Raw genomic sequence first — 22,187 nt, 5'->3', positions numbered from 1 at the left:
AATGCAGCTATTGTATGGGACTAATCTGCAGCCAGAGAAGTGATGGAAGCAAAACGCACAGCAAAGTGGGCAGATTTGCAAAGTTTGGAGCAACCTTGACCTAAGCGTATGATACCATGAAGGAGATAGCACAGGCGGAAGCATAAACAGTAAACATATGAGAGAGTGCAAAGGAGATTGAGAGAGTTGGACAAGATCACCTTTTATAACAGTAGTAAAGCTTTACAATGGCAATGGCCAACTGTGATATGCAACGGAAGTCTTTGTATTGGAAGATCCTGTCACACAATATGCTCACACCGTCTTCTGTATCCTGAGTTTCGTGAGTTTAGCAATCCACTTTAATACTTCAAACTTTAAAGAGATGAGAGAGAGAGATATGAGAACTGTACACCAGATTGGGTCCCGAATTACCCACTCAAGGGCCCCCTATCCCGATAACGAGATAGTATTTGCTTTATTTCTTTAGAGAGAATGACTGTGGACTGTAGATAAGCCAAACGCAAGATCTCGGAGGATCGGAGAGTGGCTGATCTGTACACTGCTGTAGAAACACCTCGATGACTTGATCTCGAGCCTATGCACTCTTCCCAAGGGCATGAGGAAGGGCTGCACACCTGAGGCTGAGAGAAGAAGAAGGTGGACTGTTCTACACTATGTTAGAACGCTGAAAACACTTATGAATGCTGTGTTACCTTCACCAGATGACTGCTGCATGTGGGAAACTGCTGTGGACAGAAACGCTAGCCTGTAGAGGTGCTGAGGACTGAAACGCATGAGCAAACAGAGGCTGCAGGCTGCTGCTGTACGGCTGGAACAGAAACGCAGGACTGCTGTACGGCTGGGCCAAAACGCAAAGAAGCTGCTGTTTACTGGCGTTGAATTGTGCTGAATTGTGTGCTGAATCTGGGCCTGAACTGATGCTGAATTCAGGGCTGAATGATGCTGAAGGCAGGCGCCTAGGGCTGACTGAAGCTATGGTTTCTCAAGGGGCTGGAGAAGCAAGCTTACGGGCTCTAGGGCTGGATTAGTCTTGGGCTGAAAGCAAGGAGGAGGAGAGCTCTTAGCACAATGAAGACTGAATGAGAGAATAGGCTCTAGGCAAGCCTATTTATACTAACTGGAGGTTGGTCATTTAATAAAGTTTATATTTATAAATGCCCAATAATGCAAATAATGCTAAATAAATACTAATAAATATGGAAAAAATACCAGATAAATCCCAGTAAATTCCCTAAGGCTTCGGGGATGTTCTAAATGATGCACATGCATATGAATGCATATTATGCAGGATGCAGAGTGCTTTCTGATGCAAACCCTAAGGCTTCTACTGACTCTACATGCATGAATGATTCTCTCCAAGTGGGTTAAGGGACTTGACTGACTGACTGACCCGCTAAGGCTGAGGAATGACCTACGTAGCTCGTGCCTGACTTATCCTAGACTGAGGATGTACAATGGGGTCACGGCGTATGACAAATATCATCCTATTGGGTTCTAAAACTGTACAGCTGCTGCACTTCTGATGATGAGCCATCTTGTCACCATGCACTGAGTGCAGAGTGCATGTGACATTCCCTCCTGATTAGCTTGGCGGCAGGTTCATGGCTTCCAAGTAGTCCGCCAATAACTGGGGGGTACTCCTGGAAGAACTCCTCGTCGAGCCATACGGCTTCATGGGTACCTCAATCTCGGAACTTCATATAGAACTGACGAATCCGTCGACCGGAACCATGCTTCCATCGATGAAGAAGGATCTGCTCAGGCTCAATCACTTATGCCTCGTCTACCACGTCTGGCTCTGCTGCTGTTCATCTGAAACATCAAACACTTCTGGACCAACATATGGTTTTAGCCAAGAAACATGGAAAACATCATGCATTGTCCAACTGGCAGGCAACTTTGACTTCATTGAGACATCACTTATCTTCTTAACTAATGGAAAAGGGCCAAAACTACGGAATGAAAGCTTGGGACAATGTTTGCCCACTTGTTTCAATCTCTGCTTCATGATACGCAAATAGACCCAATCCCCTTCCTTGAAGTGAACATCTCGTCTAGACTTATTTGCCTGTCTGCTATATGCTTCCTGAGCTTTGGTCCAGCAGTCCTTGACTGACTCAATAATCTCGGAAAATGCTTCCGTGGTTTTATTAGCCTCTAAAGATAGAGACACCATTCTCGTCAAAAGAGAAGAAAAACGGTGACCAAAGGCTGCTTCATATGGAGTCCGTCCGACACTGGATGAATGCGTGTCGTTCAAGATAGCTTGGACCAACGGAAGATAGTGCTCCCATTTGGACTGCTGGTCATGACAATATGACTTGAGGACATCAAAGGCCAACTGGTTATAAATTTCTGTCTGGCCATCTGTCTGGGGATGGAATGCACTAGAAAACTGCAACTTAGTTCCAAAGTTTTCAAATAATGCCCTCCAGAAATCCGAGGTAAACTTGGAATCTCTGTCTGATGTTATGGTGCTAGGCAAACCACAAATTGGATACCAATGCTTGAGAAACAGACGGGCTACGTCCTCGGCTGTGGCCGTATGCTTGCATGGGATGAGCATGCAGAACTTACTAAAGCGATCCACAATGATAAAACACTGAGTGTTACGGGATCCAGTGGATGCTGGTAGAGGCCCTACAAAGTCCATAGATATGTCGATAAAAGGTCCGTCGGGGATAGGCAAAGGTTGAAGTAAACCTGCCTTCTTTGTATGGGGAACCTTGACTTTTTGACAAATCTTACAGGCTTGTACATGTGCATAGACATCACGCCTCATCTTTGGCCAGTAAAAGGACCGTTCTAATTTCTCGAGGGTACTGTTGATACCCCTATGTCCTCCAACTAAGGAGTCATGGGCATCGTGGAGAAGAGCAGAACGCTTTTCCCGAGTAACACAGAGATGGTTCTTGTAGAACAACCAACCGTTCTGTACTGAATAGTGGCCAGGCTCAGAAGTGAGGGCCAAACTATACTGAGTACCAAACTCAAGGGAGTCGACATATTGGTCTTTCATATCATCCAAGTTCTTCCCCGTGATTTCGAGAATGGTAGCTTCTTGGACTGCCTGGATGCTGGACTTTCGATTGAGAGCATCTGCTACTGGGTTATGCTTATCAGGGATGTATTCAATCATACCTCCAAACTGTTGGAAGATTTGACTCCACCTGGCCTGTCGATCACTCCACTGGGCACTTGGCATAGTCTGAAGCCACTTAAGTGCTTGGTGGTCTGTTTTCACTGTGAAAGCCTGTCCATAAAGAAAAGGCTTCCAATGTTTGAGCGTTGTGATCACACCCAAAAGCTCTTTGTCATATACCGAATAATTCTTTTCGGCGACATCCAACTTTCTGTTGTAATATGCCACGGGTCTATTGTCCTGCTGGAGGACTGCACCTATGGCTACATTGCTGGCATCGATGATGACCTCGAAAGGTTCGTCCCATGATGCTAACTTTAATACAAGTGCTTCTGAGGCAGCTTTCTGGAGTGCACGGAATGCATCAAGTGCCTTACCTGTAACTGAGACTTTCTGCTTGCGAGTCTTCACCCCCTTGAGCAAGTCGGTAAGAGGTGCTGCAAGGTTGGAAAACTGATGGACATGGGTACTATAGGCCTGACAAAGACCTACGAATGAACGGATTTCTTGGGCGGTCTTTGGAATGTCCCAATCTAAGATCTCCTGAACCTTTGATGGGTCCAGTCTAATCCCATCGGAACCGATGATATAGCCCAAATATTGAACTTCCTTAACACCAAAGATAGACTTTTTGGCGTTTATGTAGAGCTGATTATCTCGCAAAAGTTGCAAGACTTTCTCCACATCTTTCTCATGCTGCTCCGCAGTGGCTGAGAAGACTAGTATGTCATCAAGGAATATGAAAACACACTTCCCAATGTGGACTGCGAAAATCCTAGACATCATTTTATTGAACGTTGCGGGTGCATTTGTAAGCCCAAAAGGCATGACTACGAACTCGTAGTGACCACGCTCTGTCCGAAAAGCTGTTTTTGGAATGTCAGCTTCAAAAATGCGGACCTGATGGTAACCACTCTTGAGGTCGATCTTAGTGAAAAACTTAGCACCGTCTAAACGCTCCAAAATGTACTCTATCCTGGGCATAGGAAACTTATTCTTGATAGTGAGTTTGTTTAATGCCCTGTAGTCTACACAAAGGCGTGCAGACTTGTCCTTCTTTTGGACAAATAGGATAGGTGCAGCAAATGGGGAGGAAGAAGGCCGAATGAATCCGACCCGGAGAAGCTCAGATAACTGCTTTTCCAACTCGCCCTCTAAAGTCTTGGAAAGACGATAGGGAAACCTGCTAGGAGGATCTGATCTAGGGACCAAATCAATGTGATGGTCCTCAAGGCGAGAGGGTGGGAGACTGGGCGGGAGATCGTCCCTAAGCATAATGTCCTGGTGTCTGGATAGGAGGTCTGCTAACTGAGGGACTGAAGATGTAAGGGATGCTACTAATGAGGGAGGGACTGTTTGAGCACGAACATAAAGGAGTGCTCCTTCTGCTCCCTTGCGGATAGCTCGTCTGGCCTGGAGATGTGAAATCAATGGGATGCCAAGAATGCTTCTATCCCCCCAAATCATGACAGGCTCAGGAAAACCTTTACAAATAGTAAAAGTGTCCTGCCCCCAATTGGGAATAGGCTCATACTGACGGAACCACTGAATTCCTAAGATCATGTCACACCCCAATAAAGGTGAGACGACGAAATCTCGTTGAAATGAGGCCTTCTGAACTTCAAAGGCAAACTGCTGTGTCTTTTGGGAAATGTGGGTGCGAAGACCAGGTGTAAACCCGTCCACATCCAGATGATATGGGACTAAAGTGCAGTTCAATTTATTAGCCAACTGGGGAGAGATGGCGTCTTCAGAACTGCCCATATCGAAAAGGACTACAAACTGTCGGCCCTGGGCAGAGCCATAAGCTCGGATGAGGCTCTTCTGAGCAGCATCGCTCTCACCCTCCTGCTTAGCATCAAATACCACGGATGGCATAGGATGCATGGAAGGCAAAAGTTGAACTGCATTTGAGGTAGTAGGCGGGGCTGGAGGAGCTGGGGAGGCTGTGGCAACTGTGGCAGAAGGAGCTTTGGCAGCTTGTGCCGCTTGCCATTTGTGGCAATCCTTCTTACCATGCCCTATAATATGACAAAAAAAACATCTATTTTCTGATTGGTACTTCCTTTGCTCCTCTGGAGGAAGATAACCTCCAGTAATGCCTGCTTTAGCCTTTTCATCAGGGGTTTTCTTAGGTTCTTTATCCTTCTTACCCCCTGAACTGGAGCTATTACTGCTGTCGTTCTTAGCATCTTTAGAAGATGCGTTACCTTTCCCTGTTTGTGCAGCTGATTGCTGCTGCTGGGGTTTGGTACTGGACTGAGATGTCTGCTTGGGCTTGCCCCCATTGAGCTTCATTTCTTCATTCTAAGCGAGAGTCAAAGCCCGGTCATATGTACTTGGTTCAAAGTTACGAACTGTGAACCGAATGTTGGAGTCCAATCCACGAATGAATTGCTCCATCTTGGCCTGCTCAGATAACCCTAACTGCTGTGCTAAAGTAATAACCTTACCGGAAAACTAAAGCACTGGGGATCCGTTCTGTCTGAGTCCATAGAACTCGTCTTTCAGACCGGTCATGTACTGGGGTGGGAGAAATCTGGTCTTCAGGTCATGGACAAAGATGTCTCAGTCAAAGGCTGTGACACCTGTGGCCTGGTCAATATGAATACTAGACCAATGCTGCCACCAAGTGACTGCCTCACCAATGAGATGGGGAGCCGCTAAGTGGACTTTGTCTTGTGGGTCTGTGATCTTAGCTAAAGGAAAATGAGCATTAAACTGATGAATAAATTGATTAACTGAAGAATGATCACACTTACCATCATACTTACTGAAATTTGGTTGACTGCGAATGATGGTGGTTGATGCTGCTACGGGCTGCTGGTTGGTGACACCTATGACTGGGGAGACTGAGGAGAGCTGCTGATACCTCAAATGTATGGCCTCCTTTTCCCGTTGGTGTTCGAGTAACATACGTTCTCGATCAAGCTCACGTTGGTGTTCCCGAGCGGCGAGGTCAACCTGACGTCGGTCTTCGTCGATCCTGCGTTGGGCTTCCTCATAGTCCCGTCTTTCTTCTTTTTCTCTTCTCCTTCGGGCCTCGTCCTCTCTCCTTTGTTGTTCCATCTGAAAGAAGAGGGAGATGTAGTCAGGTGCTGCTGGAGGTGTAGAAGGACGTGCTGCTGCTGCCTCCAAGAGTTGGAGACGCTCCATGAGTAGTTGGTTCTGAGCTCTAAGAGCTATGATGTCTGCTGTAGGCGGAAGAACAAGGTCTCCTTCGGGGGAGCCGTCTTCCAGCTGATGAGTACTCTCTCCTGTAGACATGATACTGAAGTCGGTGGTCATGCCGGAACGCAATCTAACCATCCAAGGATGCCCCCACGCTAGGATACGGTGTGTGTGGACAATCTGAATCTGATACCAATGTGATATGCAGTGGAAGTCTTTGTATTGGAAGATCCTGTCACACAATATGCTCACACCATCTTCTGTATCCTGAGTTTTGTGAGTTTAGCAATCCACTTTAATACTTCAAACTTTAAAGAGATGAGAGAGAGAGATATGAGAACTGTACACCAGATTGGGTCCCGAATTACCCACTCAAGGGTCCCCTATCTCGATAACGAGATAGTATTTGCTTTATTTCTTTAGAGAGAATGACTGTGGACTGTAGATAAGCCAAACGCAAGATCTCGGAGAATTGAAGAGTGGCTGATCTGTACACTGCTGTAGAAACACCTCGATGACTTGATCTCGAGCCTATGCACTCTTCCCAAGGGCATGAGGAAGGGCTGCACACCGGAGGCTGAGAGAAGAAGGTGGACTGTTCTACACTATGTTAGAATGCTGAAAACACTTATGAATGCTGTGTTACCTTCACCAGATGACTGCTGCATGTGTGGATGATGCATAGAAGGCTGGACACCGATGCAAACAGCAGATTCAGCGCTAGAAACTGCTGTAGACTGAACCTTCAGGGCTGGAAACTGCTGTGGACAGAAACGCTAGCCTGTAGAGGTGCTGAGGACTGAAACGCATGAGCAAACAAAGGCTGCAGGCTGCTGCTGTATGGCTGGAACAGAAACGCAGGACTGCTGTACGGCTGGGCCAAAACGCAAAGAAGCTGCTGTTTACTGGCGTTGAATTGTGCTGAATTGTGTGCTGAATCTGGGCCTGAACTGATGCTGAATTCAGGGCTGAATGATGCTGAAGGCAGGCGCCTAGGGCTGACTGAAACTATGGTTTCTCAAGGGGCTGGAGAAGCAAGCTTATGAGCTCTAGGGCTGGATTAGTCTTGTGCTGAAAGCAAGGAGGAGGAGAGCTCTTAGCACAATGAAGACTGAATGAGAGAATAGGCTCTAGGCAAGCCTATTTATACTAACTGGAGGTTGGTCATTTAATAAAGTTTATATTTATAAATGCCCAATAATGCAAATAATGCTAAATAAATACTAATAAATATGGAAAAAATACCAGATAAATCCCAGTAAATTCCCTAAGGCTTCGGGGATGTTCTAAATGATGCACAGGCATATGAATGCATACTATGCAGGATGCAGAGTGCTTTCTGATGCAAACCCTAAGGCTTCTACTGACTCTACATGCATGAATGATTCTCTCCAAGTGGGTTAAGGGACTTGACTGACTGACTGACCCGCTAAGGCTGAGGAATGACCTACGTAGCTCGTGCCTGACTTATCCTGGACTGTGGATGTACAATGGGGTCACGGCGTACGACAAATATCATCCTATTGGGTTCTAAAACTGTACAACTGCTGCACTTCTGATGATGAGCCATCTTGTCACCATGCACTGAGTGCAGAGTGCATGTGACACCAACAACTGAGTGTTGAACTATGTGCAAGGGAAGTGGAAGAATGAGTGAATAATGGGGAACTCCTTATATAGTGGAGTAGAGACTTGGCTGACTGCCTCTAGGGCTAGCCGACTGGCCCTAGACAAATAATTAAGAGAAAATCCCAGATAAATAGTAAAGCCCCAAAACACTGAGATGCACAATTCTAACACTAGAGACGAATGCTAGCAATGATGTAGTAGGTGCATTTCTCTTACAAGGGAAGAAACCTATTGCATTTGAAAGTAAAAAGTTAGACAGAGCTCAACAAAATTATTCAACTTATGAAAGGGAGTTATATGCTATAATTCATGCCTTAAAGAAGTGGAGGTATTATTTATATGGTGCCAGATTTGAGATAGAGAGTATCAAATGACTATCTAGTCACAAGGAGTTGAAAGGACGCAAAGCTCGATGGGTAGAGTTGCTTCAAGAGTTTGACTTTCAACTGAGATATAGAAAAGGACATTACAATGTGGTAGCCGATTCATTGAGTCGCATGCCCATGGTTAACGAGTTGAGTTTTACTCAAATTAAGAGTGATTTTTTGGAATCACTTAAGGGAAAGTGCGTTGATGATCCGCATTATGCCCACGTGTGGAGTGTCATAGAGAAGAGGAATCCCCCGTTCATGAGACAGACACTTCCACTAGCAGTAAGTCTCGAGAGATGTCTCAAGGAGACATGTCACTTACAAGTGACAAAAGAAATCATTGGAAGAATTTTTCCATCGATAATGATCGTCTACTTTACAAAGGTAGAGTATGTATACCTTCGGACTCAAACATTAGGCACCGTATTTTATATGAATGTCATGATAGTCCACGTGATGGTCATCCTGGGATATGGAAGATATATACAAGTTAAGAGACAATTTTATTGGTCTGGCTTAAGTAAGGATGTCCAAGACTATGTCTTAAAATGCCAAAAGTGCCAGGTCAATAAAGCAGAACGTCTCAAGGTAGATGGTTTACTAAGTCCACTAGAGATCCCAAATGGCAAGTGGGAGAGTATCTCAATGGACTTTATAGTTGGATTACCTAAAACGAACAGAGGCCACGATTCGGTTTGGGTAGTCGTAGATAGGTCGACTAAAATGTGTCAGTTTATTCCGACAAAAACGACAATGACTACGCCTCAGTTAGCAAGGCTATTCATTGAAAATATCTATCGATTATATGGCTTACCTACTAATATAGTTAGTGATAAAGATACAAAGTTTAATAGTCATTTCTGGCATGATGTGTTCAATAGATTGAACACCATGCTAAGTATGAGTACGGCTGATCATTCTCAAAGTGATTGTCACGACCCTGTGTTTTTCTCTGGACAGTATGCAGGTGTGCACGGGGACGTGGTGAACAGTGTGAATGGCATCAGATTGGAGTTAAAAAGGAAGCCCATGTGTGGACAACCCCAAGTGTGAAGGGGGCAAAGAGACTTTAATTTAAAAAGGTTTTATAACCTTTGGTGGGCAAAAATTAAAGTTTTAAAGTTTTAAAGCCTTGAGAGGTCCCTAGGCAATTTATAGAGACTACTCCACTTTTGGAGGCCCACGTCTCTCTCTTCTCTCTCTCTCTCGCTTTTGGGGAGGCGTGCAAGGAAGCTGCGTGGAAGAGAAGGAAAAACATGGTCGTCAGACTGCATATGTGGGCTGCTGGTTTTTGGCTGCGCACAGAAGAGCCCGTGTGGATCTGTACGACTGCAATACAGTGTACGGCTGCTGCAGGTTTAGGTGATGGCTGTGGTGCAGGTGCAGACCTGAACAAACTGACGCAGGCGCAGATCTGTCCAGCAGATACACACGTGTGCAGCATGTACTACTGCAGTCCTGTCCAGCAGGTACAGGTAGGGCAGTACAGTATCGTACAGCAGCAGGTGGCGCCTCATCTGGTACAGTCGGCGCATCACCAGGGTACATTGGTACGGCTGCTGCAAGTGTTGACCTGTACGGACAGGTGCAGGCGCATCGTACAGGCAACAGTGTATCTGATAGGCGGCCAGGCATGTGCTTTTAGGAGGACGGTGTGTTTTTGCAGAAAGGAGGGGCTGTTTTTCTTGGATTCTTAGGTGGCCAGGACTACAGAGGTGCACATGGTGCTGATCCTCCTTGCAACAGGGATGTTTTGGGACAGTTTATGGGCTGTTTTTGGTTGGTTGCAAATTCAGCTATGTGCTTGGGTTTTTGGCTGCAAGTACAGGTCATTTGGTTATGTTTCTTGGCATGGGAGTGAAGCAAGCTCGCATGGCTGCGTGCTCATGGAGCAAATTGTTTTCTTCCTGCTAGAAAGGAACAGAGGGACCTACAGTTATGGGCATCTCTATGTTTCCAGATGTTTCATGAGGGAACACGGAACTAGATGTATGCTGTTGTTGGCACTGTTGTTGAATGGTGCCATGAATGGTTCTGTATGGAAACAGGACAGAAGTTTCAAAGGGAAACAGGCCTAAGGGTTTCATGTGGAAACAGGTTGTAGGTTTCTCGAGGAAACATGTTTTTGGGTTTCCCCAGGTGATAGGTCACATGCAGGCAAAAGGTACAGGAATGGACACATGTATGGTACAGCCTTGCTACGGATTGGACAGGGGACAGGAAAATCCATGACAGAGATGGATAGTACCCTTGGAAGGTAGAGAAGGTTGGTACAGGTGTGTCGACTGTATGGTATGCTGTGCTGTGATACGAGTTCTCTTTTGAGAGACAGTTTGGGAGTCTGTGTTGTGATGCAGAAGCACTAGATGTGTCAGGGTGTGATGTTGTTCATAGGGTGAGAGGCTATGGATGGTTGTGGCAGTCCTGATCATGGGAGAAAGCTTCTGTATGCAGACTCAATGTGAGAGAGTCTTTCGATGTGAACAATGGCTGGATTTGTTTGTGGATGCCGAGTGGACAAGAAGCCATGATGCAGGTTCTTTGCAGTATTCAGGAGTTCTACTATGACGGCTGAGTTCCCAGCCTTATTGTAATCAAAGCTCTTATAATCAATTAAAGAAATACCGCAAGGGGCGCCACTGCGTTTTGGGGCCAATCGGTGTCCATGTGCTGTTTGCAGGAGCATTCTAGCTCCCCCTGTTTGTTTTCCTTTTCTAGGTCCTCAATGGCGTTGAAGTGTTTTATGTGCAAGTGTTTGTTTCACCGCCCGTCAGATTTCTGAAGGCCGGTTCCAAGGTTCCGTTGCCGGGACATCGTCGACTTTCTCAAGGAGGCGAGCCCGTGGTTGTCACATCAAAAGCTTCAACATGAGGAAAGTGAAAAGGAAGTGCAAGAGACAGTGCAGGGTTGTGTGTCTTTGCCTATATGAGGTGAAGAGCAAGAGCTAAAGATGAAGCTCAGGAGAAAAGACACCAAGGACAAGAAGTAGTCAGCCAAGAGAACAAGAAGCAGTTGAAGTGTTATGGTGCAAAACATTCGACAGTTCGTCACCGGTCGTATCTTCATAGAGGCTTCATGGGTTCGGAAGATAGTTTCTTTCTATGTTTAGCAGTGGTGATCTACTATGCTTCATCGAGGACTTGTGCTTACCACTTGGGTGGAGTGCAAGCAGGTTTTGGGTGCCTGAGGATGTATCAGATGAGGCTCAGACGAAAGTGGAGAAACTTGACGAGGTTCTTATTCCCGAGCAGATACTGGCACATAAGGAAAGAAAGGTACAGGGTAAAGTTTCTCGTCGCTATCCTGTGAAGTTCAAGAGCTGTTCACTGATGGATGCGAAGTGGACGGAGGAGGTTCACTGATGGATGCGAAGTGGATGGAGGTTCACTTAGCAGATTCACCTTAGGTATTGCAGTCGACTCTTGTTACGGCTCATTCAGGTTCAGCAGAGCATAGGTCTGGAGCATTGCCTGATGCTCAAGAGAGGGGTAGCACCTCCGCTCCCTTGTTACAGACAGGCTCAGTTGTCATCTAGGAGTCGCTTGGTGACATCTTTGTATTCACCCGAAGGTACTGAGGCTGGCAGTACATCTGCTTATGGGACTTCTATGATATTGTGTACTAGTCACATGAGATGGTAAAGTTGGGTATGGTTCACAGTCGACCGCACCTTGAACTATAACTGCAACTATGGATAACTCTATGGAGGGCATAAGTCTTGCGAGCAGTCCTAGAGTTGGTTTGGTTCATGGCTATATGGATCAAACTCTATTTGTGCATGTATGCATACACTTTTTGTGGTATTATTGTATTCTGGTGCCATTGGATCCTGGTACCATTGAGAATACATTGGGTACTACTCTGGATCGTGTCGTGTGCTGCATGTATATTGGTATGATACATCAAGTGCTTTATTATGTTCATGGATGCACCACTGGGTGTGACTCCTGCAGGATGGCCATGAGACATATGTGGGAAGTACTTAGTGGATGTATTGTTTGGATGCATTGAGTGCTTTCATATGCTCATGTTGTACCATCAGTCGTGGGTCCTGCGGGATGTCCATGGGCGTAAGGCTTGCGAGCAGCCCTTAGACTGTTACTTTAGAGTAGGTACAGCAGTTTGAGGAGCATATTGTTTGCGAATGCATATATGTATCATGCATATTTGCTGTAGGTTCTGAAGGAACAAGCAAGAGTGGTGTGTCACTTTGATGTGACAGTATGGCCTATTGTGCAGGATGATTGTTTTATCACCCAGATGCATTGGAGGGCCATTGCTTTTGTCATATGGGGAGTCTTTGCTCATAAGATGCCTTACTATGCCATTGAGTGCAATTGAGGACGCTTGCTATTTTTCAAGAGGGGGGTATGTCACGACCCTGTGTTTTTCTTTGGACAGTATGCAGGTGTGCACGGGGACGTGGTGAACAGTGTGAATGGCATCAGATTGGAGTTAAAAAGGAAGCCCATGTGTGGACAACCCCAAGTGTGAAGGGGGCAAAGAGACTTTAATTTAAAAAGGTTTTATAACCTTTGGTGGGCAAAAATTAAAGTTATAAAGGTTTTAAAGCCTTGAGAGGCCCCTAGGGCCTAGGCAATTTATTATTTACCCATATTGAAATTTGCTTATAATAGTGGCAAACATTCAACAACGGGATTTAGTCCATTTATGTTGATGTATGGTTTTCAATCACGAGCTCCAGTGGCTGTTGGACTCGAGAAAGAAAAGATACAAAAGGTTAAAAAATTTCTTCAAGATCTCCAAGAGATGACGACAATCGCGAAAGATAATGTTAAAAGAGCACAGGACCATGCTAAACATTATACAGACAAAGATTGTAGACAGATCATCTTTGAGGAAGGTGATAAAGTGTTTTTAAAGGTTTCCGCACATTATGAATCTTTGAAAACGGGGAGAGAAGCTATCTCCAAGGTATTATGGCCCATTTACAATACTTAAAAAAGTAGGTAGTGTTGCTTATAAGTTAGCTTTACTAGAAAGCTCTAAAGTTCATCCAGTTTTTCATGTCAGTAGACTGAAAAAGAAATAAGGTGATGACGATAATCTCGTCAGTCAAAAGATCCTAGTAGAACTTATTGAACCCCCATCCTTACCACACGAATCAGAAAAAGTTTTGGATTTCCAAGAGAAAAGAACTCGACACACTGTACGACAAGAGTGTTTAGTCAAGTGGAAGGATAGACCAGAAGAAGGTTCTACCTCCGAAAAGGTAAGCACACTCAGAAAGAGGTTTCCGAATTTCGTTTTCGAGGACGAAAAGTCCTCTTAAGGGGGAGTAATGTCATGACAACGGAATTATTAGAAGCCTAGAGAGCTTGACCGTCCAGGCAAGGCACGGGTAGGGTTTAGGGGAGCCAAAATGACCGGGTACGGACTCAAGAGTGACCGAACACTAGTGAGAGTAAGTGGACACGTGTGAAGAGCAACTAGCTAATAAAAGAGTTGGGTCAAGGGTCGTGCGTTTTTGGCTGTGGTTGGGAGGAGAACCAAAGGAGCTCTCAGCACTCTTGATTAGAGAGGAAGGTCACCTAGCTATTGGCTGCCAACTGGACCACTAGCCCATGGGCATGCCTTCCTCGTCTCCATATGCTTACTACATATGCTAATGCTTCTAATGCACAAACCTAATGCTAAGACATGCTGCTACATGCACTTAATCTGATGAATTCTTCAGACCGATCTCTATGGCTCGAAGACTGACCTACGTAGCTCATGTTGGGTTTTATGCTGTGTATGCACCCACAGGAGTGCTAGTGATCATCAGTAGGTTACTGGGGCACTTTTTACTTCAGTTAGTGGAGGTTTTTTCCCCCAGTTTAGTTCATTTTCACTTATATGCAGTTTATAAGTGTTTTGGTCCACCCGGCACATTTATGGCCGGTCATGTGAACACTTATCCTTTAGGGGTCACTATCATGTGGCTTGTACTTCACTTTTTTTTTTTATTGAAGCATATTGGGAGTCGTGTTCCTTCATCTCTTTGTTTCCACGCCTGTTTGAGCTAGTGAAAACCCTAACCCTAATCCTTCTAAGTCTTCATTTGGTATCAGAGCATTGAAGCTCAGCTCAAGCCCTGTCCGTACACTATCAGCATCAGCTGCCCGTACACCTGTGCGCCGTACTGCTTCCGTACCTGACATCGCCATCGTACTGTACCAGCCGATAAACAGTCAGCGCCGACTGTACCAGTCAGCACCGACTGTACCAGTCAGCACCGACTGTACTTGTCAGCGCCGCCTTCATCAGTACCTGTCTGCAGTCACCTTCAGTTCTGTACAGAACAAGTCGACTGTACCTGTATAGTACAGTCAACTGTACTTGTTCCTGTGGTGGACTGTACCTGCAGTACTGCTGCGTACACCTCAGTACAAGACTGCGCCGCCTTCAGCTACACCTCTGCGTCTGCTGCCCGTACATACAGTAAGCGCCGCCTTCAGGTACTGTACCTGCCCAGACTGCGCTGTACCAGCCCCGTACACCTATCAGCGCCGACTTACAGAACTGCAGTGTATCTGTTCGCATTGTTCAAAACAGTGCTTCGTAAGAGTACATTCACTGTACTTCAACTGTACCTGCAGTCTATTCACATTGAAGTCAACTTGTACCTGTCTGCTCAGATTCCGTACTGCTTTCGTACCTGCTTCCGTACAGCACCTCGACTGTAGTTGCTGTGTACCTGCACAATACAGTCGACTGTACTTCTGCTCAGCACAGAAGTGGTAAGCATTACATATTTTGAATATTGGGCATTTTTATTTTCTCTGTGAAAATATACAGGCACAACAGGCAGATTTTCTAGCAAGGAAATATACAGGTTTTTTGCACAGCTTGGGTGCAGCAAATTTTGGGGCATTTTGGCATTGTGTACGCCATTTGCTGCACCACTCAGTCATTGGTGCATTAAGCTGCACATTCAGAGGATTGAGAGTGCAGGCAGATTTGGGTAAACTGTATTCAGTGGAGTACAGTTGTTATCAGGGTTTTTGCTTTTGGGTTTTTTGGTAAACAGGTACAACATTGTGCGTAAAGCATAATGGCAAATCAACAGCAAAGTGATGTATTCACATATTTGTCTAAGGAAGACAAATTGGATGGCACGAACTACTCCTTGTGGAGTTTTATGCTGAAAAATGTGCTTGTGGCAAAAGGTCTTTGGGATTTCGTTAGTGGTGATGAACCACGTCCAGGTCCATTGGCTCCAGAGACTCCTCCCCAAGGGGGTGCTCGTGGACGAGGACAACAGGTACAGGCTCCAGGACAGCCATTGCCTGTTCAGAGAACAAATGCTCAAAAGACATGGGATGCCAGGGATGCACAAGCATTGTCACTCATTGCATTGTCAGTTCAGAGGTCCATTATACCTCATATTCGGTCAGCTGGCTCTTCACAGAATGCATGGGTGACTTTGGAGCAAATGTATGCTGCTCGTAATGAGGCTAGGATCTCATTTTTGAAAAGAGAGCTGGAAAATCAGAAAATGAATGAAGGAGATGATATGTCTAGCCACTTGAACAAGCTGCAGGATTTGAGAGAGCAACTCATCAATGTGGATGAGATTATTCCTGAGACACAGCTTGTGTCCACCATCTTGCACTCTTTGCCAAGATCTTACTTGGCTTTCCATACCTCTTTGAACCTCAGCATGAGGAATGCTGTTGAACCCCTCAAGTATCAGGAACTTGTTGCTCTCTTATTACAAGAGGAGCAAATGAGGAAGAATATGAATATGAACACAAATGCTGAACAAGCATTTACTACAGGTCAAAAGGGGAAAGGGAAATCTCAGCCAAAGAGTGCAAATCAAAATTCAGGTGATGGTGGTTCTTCACAGGATACCAAGAAAAGTGATGGACAGCCCAAGAAGAAGGGCAAATGTCATTATTGTAAGAAGCCAGGTCACTACATCACGGAATGTAGGAAGAGGATTGCCAAAGAGAAGGCAAAGGAAGCTGGGATGTCTGTTAATGATGCTCCTAAAGCTCCTCCAGAGACTGCTTCTTTTGTTGAGGACAGGGATTACTGTTTCTATACATGCAGCTATGATGCCTCTTGGTCTTCACAGGCACTCAGTATGACAGAGCATGCATGTACTTGGTATTTTGATAGTGGTGCCTCAAAGCATATCACATCTCGCAGGGATTTGTTTAGTCATGTTGGCCCTGCCCCTGTTGGCAAAACTGTTCAGTGTGCCAACAATGCTTCATATCCAGTGTGTGGCATTGGGGAGATTCAGCTTACAGCCATTGATGGCTCCATTCTCCGCCTTACAGATGCCTTATATGTACCAGGGATAAAGAAGAATTTGTTGTCCATTTCTTCTTTAGCACATTGTGGAATGCAAGTCCACTTTGATGATGATAAATGCATGGTCAGAGACAAAGCAAATGCCTTGACCTTGATGCTTACTGGTACATTATGTCATGGACTTTATGAGTTGGATGCATTTCAGCCAGTGGATCAGTCTGCTTATCATGCATTCACTCTTACTTCAGCTATGGTTGATGCAGAGTTATGGCATGCTCGCATGGGGCATGTAAATTTTGGTAGTCTTATGCTTATGCAACGACATAATATGTTTACAGATCTACCTCTCATGGAGAAGCCTCCAGATCACATTTGTGAAGGATGTATTTTGGGAAAAATGCACAGGTTTTCCTTCCCACGTGATCAGGCTCTAAGAGCAACTGCAAAGTTGCAACTTATACACAGTGATCTTTGTGGTCCCATGCAGACGAAGTCATTAGGTGGTTGCTTTTATTTTGCAACATTTATTGATGACTTCTCTCGTATATGCTGGGTCTATCCTTTGACACAGAAATCACAGGTATATGATGCATTTTTGGCCTTTATAGCACTTGCTGAGACAGAGTCTGGATGCAAGGTGAAGACTCTCCGTTCTGACCGAGGGGGGGAATATATGTCACATGTGCTGAATTCTTTTCTTGGGAGTAGAGGTATAAAACATCAGTATACTACTCCTTACACTCCACAGCAGAATGGGGTTGCAGAAAGGAAAAATCGGTCACTCATGGAGATGGCCAGATGTATGCTAAAGGCAAAAAGACTACCACATATCTTTTGGGTGGAAGCAGTAATGTGTGCTTGTCATATTTTGAATCGATGTCCCACAAAGGCATTGGTTTCTATTACTCCTTTTGAGGCTTGGCATGGCCGCAAGCCTTCTGTATCGCATTTTCGTATCTTTGGGTGCCTTGCATATGCACACATACCCAAAGAGTTGAGGAGGAAGCTTGATGATAAAGCCACAAAATGCATTTTTGTTGGGTATAGCCGTGAAAGCAAGGGCTACAGGTTATATGACCCACTATCCAGGAAGATATTTATCAGCCGGGATGTGATTTTTGATGAAAAATCAGAATTATCCATGGCTGGTTATGAAGCAAATCAGGCTGAAAATGATGTATTTGAAGGTCTTCTACCCATGGAGTTTCATTCCACAGTTGGTGATCCAACTCATGAGGGTAATGGACAGCCAGCAAATGATGTAGGTGGTGCAGAAATTCAGCAGCCAAATGAGCCAGAAGCTGAACCAAATATGGGACAGCAGGCACCACAGGTCAGACATATACCTAGATGGTATTTGAGGACACTACAGGACAGCCATTTAGAGGGTCCTCTTGCTGGTCGTACTCGTAGGGAGACAAGGACCAATGAGCATGCACACATCATGGATTTGAATCTGGTTATGGCAGCCAGTTTACAGGATGATGATGAGCCTGATTCGTTTGTGGATGCACGAGATAATGTGCATTGGAACAAAGCCATGCAGGATGAGATTGATTCTATTAAAAAGAATCAAACATGGGATTTGGTTGATCTGCCCAAAGGCAAGAAAGCCATTGGTACTAAATGGGTCTACAAGTTGAAAAGACATGCAGATGGATCCATTGACAGGTACAAAGCCCGTCTAGTTGCAAAGGGCTATGCACAGAAGAAGGGCATTGATTATGAGGAGACATTTGCTCCTACATCCCGTATGTCGACACTTAGGTGTGTCATTGCATTGGCTGCACATCGTGGTTGGGTTGTTCACCAGTTGGACATAAAGACTGCATTCCTACATGGGGACCTCGAGGAGGAAGTTTATGTATTTCAGCCCATGGGATTTGCAGAACATGGTCATGAGGGGAAAGTATGCAGGCTGAAAAAGGCCTTGTATGGTTTAAAACAAGCTCCACGAGCTTGGTATGCAAAAATAGATGCTTTTCTACTCACTCAGGGATTTGTGAACAGTCCATCAGAGACCACTTTGTATGTGAAGAAAGAAGAGACAGATCTGCTGGTCATCAGTCTTTATGTGGATGATCTCTTGCTCATGGGATCAAATGATGACAAAATTGCAGCATTTAAAGAGATACTGCAACAGACATTTGACATGTCTGACTTGGGCCTTGTACATTACTATTTGGGCATACAGTTTGTGCAGGATAACAGAGGCATTGGGTTGTTGCAATCACGTTATGTTGCTAAACTTCTGGAGAAGTTTAAATTTCAGGATTGCAAGCCTATTAGTACTCCTATGGAGCCTGGGATGAAACTGTCACTACAAGATGACAGTGTTTCCTTTGATGCCACTACATATGCTCAGGCTGTTGGGTGCCTCATATACTTGTGTAATACAAGGCCAGATATTCAGTATGCAGTCTCTCAGTTGAGCAAATTCATGCACAGCCCACGGTTGTCACATTGGCAAGCTGTGAAGCGTGTATTCCGTTATTTGCAGGGTACCTTGTCTCTTGGGTTGCTTTATCCTGAGGGGGGTGACATGCAGTTACATGCTTACAGTGATTCAGATTGGGCTGGTGATTTTGATACCAGACATTCCACTAGTGGGAATTGTTTCTTTCTTGGCGCTTCATGCATTTCTTGGCTAAGCAAGAAACAGACCACAGTGGCCACTTCATCTTGTGAGGCAGAGTACAGAGCAGCCTACACTACTACTGTTGAGTGTGTTTGGCTGCGTCGTCTTATGACTGATATGGATATTTCAGTGGAGGAGCCTACACCTATCTATACTGATAGTCAGAGTGCCATTGCTGTGGCCAGGAATCCTGTGTTTCATGCTCGCACGAAACACATTGAGATTCACTATCATTTTGTTCGGGAGAGACTCCAGGCAGGAGATATCAGTCTGATCTACTGTCCTACAGATCAGAATGTGGCAGACATCTTCACCAAAGCATTACCACGTCCGAAATTTGAAGCATTCCGCAATGCTTTGAATTTGTTTCCTTTTGGTGGATGATGTACAGTGATCACATATCACTCCAGGGGGGTTTGTTGGGTTTTATGCTGTGTATGCACCCACAGGAGTGCTAGTGATCATCAGTAGGTTACTGGGGCACTTTTTACTTCAGTTAGTGGAGGTTTTTTCCCCCAGTTTAGTTCATTTTCACTTATATGCAGTTTATAAGTGTTTTGGTCCACCCGGCACATTTATGGCCGGTCATGTGAACACTTATCCTTTAGGGGTCACTATCATGTGGCTTGTACTTCACTTTTTTTTTTTATTGAAGCATATTGGGAGTCGTGTTCCTTCATCTCTTTGTTTCCACGCCTGTTTGAGCTAGTGAAAACCCTAACCCTAATCCTTCTAAGTCTTCAGCTCATGCTTGATTGTCCCTGCACAAAGGGCTCACAATGGAGTCATGGTGTGCGACAATACTCCTAAAAAGGTATTACTTCTGTACAAATGTTGCACTGATGATGATGCCAGTGTGTCATTGTGTACCCCAGTGTGCAGGGTGCACGTGACACCTTAAGTCAACTGCAGATAAGGTTATGTCCATGTGCACCCATATTAAGGCATACATTAAGGACTACAAGGGATTGCTAGCTAAGCATCATGCCTATGATACTCTCACCCCTTTGCTAGCTGACATCTTTAACACAGCCCTTTGCCAAGGGTTCCCACCATCTTCATCTGACAACACACAGCATTCCTATCCATAATAGAGGACGCATTGGATCCATGTAACTATCATAGCATAATGATTGCCATATACTAGCCAAATTAAATGGATACGTTGTCACGTCGTGCAACCTTAACGTGGCCTGTGAGCAGGCATCTTACTGGCAGCCGCCTAAAGCGTAAGTTTAAGGGCAGGATATGGTCCGATTTGAGTAATTCTAACAGTCCAATAGGTGCCGAGAACTTGCACCAATGCTTGGAACATTTATTAAGCACAGTACGAACATGTTTGATGACATTTTCTACGACATTTTGAGATCTAAAAAAGGGCTGGCCGGCCACCATACACCTAGCCATCAGAAAACCTTCATAGCAAGCTTTAGGTCATAATTTAGCATTCAGCAATTAGACAACAGACCTCAGTCCTTGATCAACAGAAGGCAGCCCCAGGACAGCAGTTTGCAACACATGGGGCAACCGGGTTAGTCATCAGCATGCAGAGAAGTTAACACACAGCATTAAATTGTCCAAAATTACTTCGAATCTGATTTGAACAATCATGGTATAAACATCATGTTTTGGTAATGTACAATAGAAATAAGTCATAGATATAGAGTCTCTCCCTTCTACTTCTCTGTCATCATTACTCATGTGATTAGCATTAATCTCTATAGCTTAGCGTCAATTGTCATTAATTATACTTTCACATGGTTAGCGTGTTACATTGATATCAGAGCTTCTTGGTTCTTCCTAGGAAACTTTTTTTGGGTATTAGGGTTGGCAATAAGTGCATGCAACAAATAAAGGAATGTATTAGGGTTAGCAAGAAGTGCATGCAACACAAATTAAGGTTTGCGTTTTTGCATTCGCTGCCAAAATTAGGGTTTGTGTTTTTGCATCTACAACAGTTTTGTGCAAAAGCTTAGGGTTCCCTACGTAGGTCTTGCGTGTAATGCCAAAGCTTAAATATCGGAGTGTTATGGCTCCATGGATCATAACGGCTGGCGTGTATATTTTGAGGCTAGGTTGATGGCTACACTTTTGAGGCTAGGTTTATGCCTAGGGCAGCAGTGTGAGTGCGTACGCATAGGTTAGAAGTGACTACCCCTCGGCACATTCCTCTCCTACAACCACGAGCAAACCAGGGCACTCAAATGCGTTATATTTTTAAAACAATGAGATTTGACCATGGCCAGCCATGAATCCTTAGCACCCGCAGTAGATTTGGGCCGGAAGAGTGTGGACCCAGATTAAGTGCAGATTCTAAATGTTAAGCCTCAAGGTACCCTGATCTAAACCTGAACCCTAAACATAAAGGTCTAAACCTCGCACTGAACCCATACCTGTGAGCGAATGAAGTTGATGAGGCGTAGACAGTCGTAGAAGCCTAAGCCAAGGTCCGTCCTCAGCTGCCAGAAATCGAAGGCGTGTTCAATGATGCAGTGCTGGAAGACCAAGTGCGGGGAAGCGAAGCAAGACTGGCAGAAGAGGCAGAGGGACTCCTCCCCGGCCCCCTCCTCGTTGTCCAACCAATCCTCCCATTCCTCTTGCTCTTCGTCGTCTTCCTCCTCGCTGCCAACCCGTGGAGGGCACGCTCCCAACTCAGAAGCGGACGACGCATCCATGGCAGCTCCCAGCTCGTGTAATGACGCCATCATATAGGGCTTATTAATAGAAAGTCAAGTCTTTGTGAGAGAGAGAGAGAAGAGAGGGGGGGGGGGGCAAAGCAGTATTGCTTTTATTCTATATGTGGCGGGAGCACGCAAACGTATGTTGACGAGACGGTGGCTGCATGCTTGGTATGGCCAGTTTGTGGCATCAAGGGGTGGTAGAAATGCCGCGTGAAAATGGGGAGATTGGGAAGTCGACAGTCTAGGAGAGATGAGGATGGTGGCGAGTGTGCAAGGAAAAAAAC

At 45.1% G+C, this 22,187-nt stretch overlaps 1 protein-coding gene across 1 annotated transcript in view; it reads right to left on the bottom strand.

Moving 5' to 3' along the window:
- Positions 1-21,987, bottom strand: part of PRMT3 (protein arginine methyltransferase 3) — a 46,383-nt gene extending 24,396 nt beyond the window's left edge. The window contains exon 1 of the mRNA XM_086799130.1: positions 21,616-21,987. Coding sequence (XP_086655256.1) covers positions 21,616-21,930 — 315 coding nt within the window. The 5' untranslated portion in view covers positions 21,931-21,987. The remainder of the gene's footprint in view (positions 1-21,615) is intronic.
- Positions 21,988-22,187: the final 200 nt, after the last annotated feature.

The sequence above is a fragment of the Cibotium barometz genome, chromosome 6 (genome assembly GCF_041138505.1).
Source record: "Cibotium barometz isolate CiBa-2024 chromosome 6, ASM4113850v1, whole genome shotgun sequence".
Taxonomy (NCBI): Eukaryota; Viridiplantae; Streptophyta; class Polypodiopsida; order Cyatheales; family Cibotiaceae; genus Cibotium; species Cibotium barometz.
The sequence above is the reverse complement of the archived record's forward strand: the minus strand, read 5'-3'. Positions and strand labels throughout refer to the sequence as shown.